The 7445-nt window shown below is 55.9% G+C and overlaps 1 protein-coding gene across 1 annotated transcript; it reads right to left on the bottom strand.

Annotated features, from left to right (window-relative positions):
• Positions 1-862: 862 nt before the first annotated feature.
• LOC146753271 (uncharacterized) lies at positions 863-7072 on the bottom strand. The gene is made up of 3 exons (XM_085530828.1): positions 5850-7072; positions 3910-5437; positions 863-930 (listed from the first exon to the last, which is right to left on the bottom strand). Exons 1-3 carry the CDS (start codon positions 6843-6845, stop codon positions 863-865), a joined length of 2592 nt encoding a protein of 863 aa, XP_085386954.1. The 5' UTR covers positions 6846-7072.
• Between the last annotated feature and the right edge of the window lie 373 nt (positions 7073-7445).

Genomic DNA, 7445 nt, shown 5'->3' on the forward strand with positions numbered 1-7445 from the left:
TTTTTAAATGCCCTCGTCTGTCTGCTATAAAAGCATGGCTTTTCGGGCAGTCGATGGACGCAGCCATATTTAACCATACTGCTGTCTGGCTGTTTGTCCTAGCGCGCTGACCTTTTGCCTTCAGGTTCGCCAACTACTGTCTCAGGAACCAGAGTTATTAGGCATTATCCAGGTTATCATGTGCTTCTACTATGTTAATAGATTGGATGTGAATCCAATAGGATCTGATGTTACCAATGGTGCTGGAATCTGCGGCAATAATCATTGAATGTATTAGTAATGCTCGGTTATGATGCTATTACCTCTCTTATATCCAACTAATTTGGATTTTTCAAATATGACCACGCATCATTTTAGAGGAAGGCGCACGCTCATAGAACTGAATGGGAGAGTTGATTTCATTTTCCAAGCAGGTGTTCCACTTGGGCTCTGTATCACGCACTGGCCATGCGGATATGGAGTACAACTGGAAGAAATCCCTCAGACCCTGAATGCAGGAGAGAATGTGTGGTGGGTGAGAGAGGAAAGGTGCACTTTGAAGCAGGGGACGCCCTGCTGGCACTGCCTGCCGCATCCACCACCAACACGGTTTGCTCTTTATCCTGCTCCACAGCTGCTGCTCTGTCAAGTCCTTCTCTTGATCCATGGCTGCTGCCATTCTTCTTGGATTACAACAGGGGGCTGGGAGGTTTTTTTGCACAGGGAGGGACCTATTGGTGGGAGGGAGCGGGGGGGGCGAGAAGTTGATTGGGGGTGGGAGTTTGAGGGGGTGGGATCAGAAAGGATTGTTAGGGTGGGAAATGGTTGGGAATATTGTCATTTCTTTACTGTTTGGTATGTTCAATTATTAAATTCCTTGCATTCACTTTGCTACACCTCTGCTTGCAGCCGCTAGTTCAGTTACAAAGGCCACCAGGCCCCCAGGCCCACCTTCAGGGCAAAGGGGGCAGCAGAAAGGGCAGTGTCCCAGATCTGCCACCACCATTGGACCCATCCCTCCCCTCCTCAGTCAGTTCTGCGTGGGAATGGAGGGATGAGAAAGGGGGATGGACGGGAATTCTGGGAGAGCTGAGTGGCTCAGCCTGGAGTGGAGGAGGCTCACTGCCATCCCAGACACAGCCATCAGTCCCCAGGTGCAGAGAGGACTGAGCCAGGCTGCACCCTGCAGCACCCAGCAGCAGGATCCCAGTCTGAGGCCTGCCTAGGTCGTGTGGCTGCGCTGCAGGCTGAGCTATGGAGAAAGCCCCACTTGGAGATTTCTTCGCTCCCTGAATGTTCCCCCCTTTCTCCATCTTGCTCTGCTCCATCCCCAGCCGCAGCCCGGCGTCCCCGACATGTTGCTGTGCTTGCAGAGCTGGACTTGGCCCTTGACCTGTACAGGCCCCTGTCCCCACCTGTCGGATATCCACCTTGCCTTCTCACCCCTCTCTCTAGATCCAGTTCATGCCCCATCTATCTCACCTCCATGTCCCACCTACGTCCTCTCTACGTCTTTTGGTCTCCCCCAAACCACCCTCACGGTGCCTTACCTCCTGGCAGGCTCAGGGAAGGAGCACCCGGTGCCCTGAGCCCACAGGCCCAGCCCTGCACAGCACTGCACACAGCACTGTCATGGCGGCGCCCGGTGCTGCCGCACAGCATCCTGGGAGTGGTAGTTCCTGCGGGGCCTGCAGCTCCCAGCAGGCCCTGCAGCTCCCAGCAGGCCCGGGCGAGGGCAGAGGGGAGCAGTGCTGTCAGCCGGGAGCTCGCCCAGAGAGCCCGATGTTCGGAGCACTTCACACCAGGAACTTTGGACTCGGCTGCTTCTGTCCACAACGTCCCTGAGCTGCTCAGGAAGCACAACTGTCTCACCCTCTGAGAGCTGGGCTGTGCAAAGGAGGCTGCAGTTGCAGGCTCAGCTCTGCCCTGTTCCAGCAATGCACTTCCTTACAACTGGAGCACTCTCACGCTTGCTTCTTGCTTCAACGGAGCAATTGCCCACCGCTTTGCACACCTCTGTGCTCGTGCAAATGGCCACCACCCCATCCCTGCACACACACACACACACACACACACACACGTACCACCCCATCCTTGCACACACACACACACACACGTACCACCTCATCCTTGCACACCCTCCCACATGCGTGCACTAATGGACTCACCCATGCACACCCACATGTGTGCAACCCCAGCACTGTCCACAGCTCCGTGCATGCTCATTTGTGCATGAAGATGTGCACAGCCTTGCTCACAGCCATGTGCATACACACAAGTGGGCAAGAACACACAGTCCACTGGCGTCCCTCTGTCTGTGTCTCACCGGCTGTGTCACCAGAAGAGAATTCAACTCTCAAGAATGAAGAACTCACATCTGGCTCCAAGGAATGTAACTCTCCTGTCTCCCAGGGATCTCCACTGTCTCACCTGGTCGTGAGCGTCCCTCACAGCCAGCCAGAAAAGCAAGCAGAGGCCGAGACCAAGAAACCCCTCCCTGATGTGCAGCTCTCTGACAGTTTCTCCTTACACAGAGTGCTGGCCGCAGCCGTGTGCATTATCACACGCACTTGTATGGGCAGTTGGTGTCTAGACGTGAAGGAGACTTGCTAATTGCCCTGCTGATATATAGGGAGAGACAGAAAATTTCAAGCAGGAGGTGGAGCATGTATATAAAGGATGTACAGACCTACAGTTAAGGATGTGGATTTGCATCTGAGTCCGTGCCCGCAGACGATGCAAGCACTATGCATTGTCACCCAATGGAAATGATCAAACAGCTGCTTTGGGACAGACTGTCTGTAGGGCTCAGGAAGTGCGGCCTTCCAAGGTACTTCAGGTGTCCCAAAGAACAGAGGCAAGCAGTGATGATTCCTTTCTCTCTTGATTCTAATACTTGTAGGTAGAGCACTTGAGAAAGACTTTGGAGGCTTTCCTCAGCCTCTACCTTTCCTTGTACCTTTACAAAAGCAGACTGTCTAAAAACAAGAAGACTGGACACACATTTTGGGTTTGGTTATTTTTATTAGTTTTTAAAAAATATTATAATATATATAATATAATATTATTTATTATTGTATTTATTATATTATATATATTATGTATATAATGTATATTATGTATATTATAATATATATTGTGTAATCATATATTATAATATATATAATATATAAATAATATATAATATAAATTTTTTTTAAAGTTGTTTTGGTGTTTTTGGTGTTTTTGGTGGTTTTTGTTGTTTTTTGTTGTTTTAGTCCAGTCCAGTGTAATAAATTCTCAGTCTTACAAGGGATGAATTTTTAAGGCCTTCCTGCTGATGGATCACACTCCACTTGAACATCAAGTGGAGCATGAGGTAGCCTTCATCCAGAAAGGTGGAATCTTGATGGGATGTTGCTGTCTTATGGAGAGGAATCTCGGCGTCCCCCAGGCTGAGCCAACACACGGACACAGATTTCTGGATGGTGACCACTTTCTGCCCCTGCTCCTGCTGCCTGGTCTCTCTTCGTCATCGGTATCCAGCAGGAGATCACGAAGCCCTGGAGGCACGGTGGTATCCAGGTCATCATCTGAAACTTCTTCCACCAGATTGGAAGGGACCAGTCCTCTTGTGCCGTCCGTCAGCTCTCCCAGAAACCAGCCATCCTCATCCATGTCTCCACAGATGTAAATGTATTGTCCAGCTGTCAGTGGAAGCTCGTTTTCTGGGTCCTCATTAGGGCCCTCATAAGGATTTTGTAGCTGTGACGAGCTAAGAATCTTCATTTTGGTGGTGATGGTCTGCGAAAATGTAGATGCAGACTGCCACTGGCCACACTTTTGACTCCCCCGGCTTTTCCTGGGGATTGGGGCATTCCTGTTTGGGATTTCTGTGTGGCCTCAGCTTTTTCCCCATCTCCTGGAGCTGTGTGCATTTTTCCTCCAGACGCTTGCTGAGCGCTCCAAGCTTGACGTCGGCCTGCTGTAGACTCTGCAGCTTCTGGCACGCTTCTGGAGAGCGTCCCTCTCTCAGCAGGTGGTTCTGGGCCTTCAGGGCCTGGCACTGCTTCTCCAGGTTCCTCAGGGCTTGTTGGAGGTAGCTGCACTGCTCCAGCAGCTTGCTGCTTGTGCTGTCTGGGAACCCCGGGTCTTCCTTGGCCATCTCATTCTCCTTTTCCAGATGCTGTCCCTGCAGCTGGTTGACGTCCTCTGCCTTCTCTGTGGCCTCTTTGGATGCAGAAGAGGCCTTTTTGAGCTGCTGGACTATTTCCAGCAGCTGCTGGGTACGGAGGCAGAGCGTACGCGTCTTGTCCTTGAGCCGCTCCACCTCCTCCCACATCTGCTGAGAGCTTCTGCTCCTCAGCAGGCAGCACTTCTCTCCAAGGAGGCTGCACTGTCTATGCAGCTCCTTCAGCTTCCTCAGCAGGTGGGTGTTCTGCTCCTGCTGCTCTCTGTGCTCAGGTGGGCAGGCCTCTTGTTGCTCTGCAGCCTCCTTTTCCACATGCTGTCCCTGCAGCTGGTTGACGTCCTCTGCCTTCTCTGTGGCCTCTTTGGATGTGGAAGAGGCCTCCTTGAGCTGCCAGACTATTTCCAGCAGCTGCTGGGTACGGAGGCAGAGCGTACGCATCTTGTCCTTGAGCCACTCCACCTCCTCCCACATCTGCTGAGAGCTTCTGCTCTTCTCTTCAAGGAGGCTGCACCGTCTCTGCAGCTCCTTCAGCTTACTCAGCAGATGGGTGTTCTGCTCCTGCTGCTCCCTGCGCTCAGGTGGGCAGGCCTCTTGTTGCTCTGTAGCCTGAACACCCACCTCTGCTACAGCCCGATGGCAGGCCCTGGCCCTGTTGAAGAAGACGCGTGGCTGCCCCTCCACGTGCTCCAGGACGTACTGCAGGAAGCGTCTTCTCTGCTCCTGCAGCTCACACTGGAGGCGCTTGCTCTCCACGGCCTGCTCTGCACGGGACTTCCAGCAGAGCTGCCGCTGGACTTCCTGCTGCATTCTGCGTTCCGCTCTGCTGCTGTCGCTCCTCAGCAGCGCCTCCACCAGCTGCCGCTGCAGATGCCATGCCTGGCGGATGGTGTCGTTGCGCCGCTTCTGCAGCAGCTCCTGCATCTGGCGCAGCTGGGCCTCCTTCTCCTGCAGCAGTTGGCAGATCTCTGCTTGCCACTGCCTCAGGCTCTGCTCCCGCAGGCGCTGCAGCTTTGACACCCGCACCCACTCCCACTTGGAGCACAGTTTGTCCGCCAGCAGCTGCCGCTCCCGCTCTGCCGCCTCCTGCCGCTCACGTCTCTCAGCAGCACAGCGGCGCTGCAGCTCCTGGGAGCGGAGCCGCTCGCCCTCCAGCTGGGCCTGCAGTGCCTTCAGCTCCTGCCTCTTCTCCTCCCGCTGCGCAGGGCAGGTGGGGGGCTGTGCCGGGCCCCGGCGGGGAGAGGGCCGGCTGCCCGGGAGCCCCAGGTCTTCCTTGGCTGTCTCTGGCACCTAGAACCAGAAAATCATAGAATAACAATGGTTTGTGTAGGAAGGGGCCTTCAAGACTCTCCCGTTCCAAGCCCATGCCAAGGGCAGGGACAACTTCCACTAGGTCAGGTTGCCCAAAGGTGTGTCCAGCCTGGCCTGGGGCACTGCCAGGCGTGTGGCAACCACAGCCTCTCTAGGCAGCCTGTGCCAGCACCTCTGCCCCCTCATGGTGTCCCGTCTTCGTATACCTCATCTAGATCTCCCCTCTTCTACTTTCAGGGCGTTGTCCTTTGTTGTATCACTACCCTCCCTTACAACCAGTACATCTCTAGCTTTCCCCAGTTCTCCTTCAGGCACTGGATGGCCGCTCAGTGGTTTCTCCAGAGCCTCCCCTCCACAGGCTGAACAATCCCCACTCAGTGTGTCATCTTACCTGGACGTGAGCGTCCTTCATGGCCGGTTGACTGGAGCCCTGCTCTGCACGGTGGCGGTGCAGAGCTCCCTGTTTTTCCTGGGAGCAGGACATTGCGTTACGGAGCAAGTCTGCCCAGCTCCCCACGATGTAAAAGGTGAAGAGCCTCCTCTCCAGCTCCAGCTGACGCTGGAGGTGGCGGATGCAGGCGGGCTGCTCACCATCCGTCTCCCATCGCAGCTTGCTGAGGACGTCCTGCAGCTGGGCATGGGCCGCCTCGCTGCTGGGGGGGTTCCTCAGCACCTTGGCCAGCTGCTGCTGCAGCTCCCGAGCCTGGCGCAGGGCTGCATCGCAATCACGCTGCAGCTGCTCCTTTGTCGCGCGCAGCTCGGCCTCCTTCCAGAGCAGCAGCTGCCGGGTCCCCATCGCCCGCTGCCGCTGCACCCACTCCTTCAGCTGCTGCTCTTCCTGGGCCTGCTGCTTCTCCCAGGCACAGCGCAGTTGGTCGGTCAGCAGCTGCCGCTCCCGCTCTGCCGCCTTCTGCAGTTCACATCTCTCGGCAGCCCAGCGGCGCTGCAGCTCCTGGCAGTGGAGCCGCTCGCCCTCCAGCTGGGCCTGCAGCACCTCCAGCTCCCAGCTGTTCTCCTCCTGCTGCACAGCGCAGGCTGGGGGCTGTGCCGGGCCCCGGCGGGGAGAGGGCCGGCTGCACTTGGCTTGTCCCCGTCCCGCAATGCCTCGCAGCACAGCCATGGGAATCTGAATAGAACTTCGGCTTCCAAAAGCTGTAGCCAAAGGCCACCAACAATCACTCTCACTCGTGGGATCTGCAAGGACAGATGCCCCTGACCCCGTAGCGCGCACTGCCTCTCGTCCCTGTCGCAAGGGTGTGCAGACAGTGAATGCCTTGGGGGTGCTGCGCCAGCACCTTCTGTGCTGTGTGCTGGCCCAGCTCATAATGGAGGGCGGGGCAGTGACCTTCAGTGCTATTGGACAGTGGGGCCTTCTGGCCCAGCTCATAATGGAGGGCGGGGCAGTGGCCTTGAACGCTATGGGGCAGTGAGACCCTGTGCCCCCTGCACATCATGGAGGGTGGGGCAGTGGCCTTCTGCGCTGTGGGGCAGTGCGGCCTTCTGGCCCCAGCACAAAATGGAGGCTGGGCAAAGTGGATTGAAGCGGTGTTGGGAGGAACCGCCTCCCACAGTGCTGGGCTACGTGGACTTCTCTGGCACTGGAGAAGAACAGCAGCAGGCCATCCGTCTCATTGTGATTTCCATTTAGATGGCAATAAAGGAAACATCTCACCATACCTACGAGCTAGTTAAGTTAAAAGAACCTGGTTGCCGGTGTACCCTGCTCAAGGAGCTGCTCGAGCAGATGGCCAGGCTGCTGCAAGAAATCAGCAGCCTGAGGAGCTCTTGGGAATCTCCGAGGGAGACAGGTAGGGGGAGGTGTGAGCCTACTTCCACTGCAGACAAACAGCCTCATCCTAAGTCCCCGCGAGTGGGAGGAGCCAATCCAGCTGCTCAGCTGCAGGTCAGAGACCTAGACAGCCCACGAGAGGAAGGGGGCTGGGCCCTCGTATCTGCTCAGAACAGAAGGAAGCGTCTGCCCCCAAGC

Source organism: Coturnix japonica, unplaced genomic scaffold, assembly GCF_054131305.1.
Source record: "Coturnix japonica strain WE unplaced genomic scaffold, WE-NBRP24 Scf039, whole genome shotgun sequence".
NCBI lineage: Eukaryota > Metazoa > Chordata > Aves > Galliformes > Phasianidae > Coturnix > Coturnix japonica.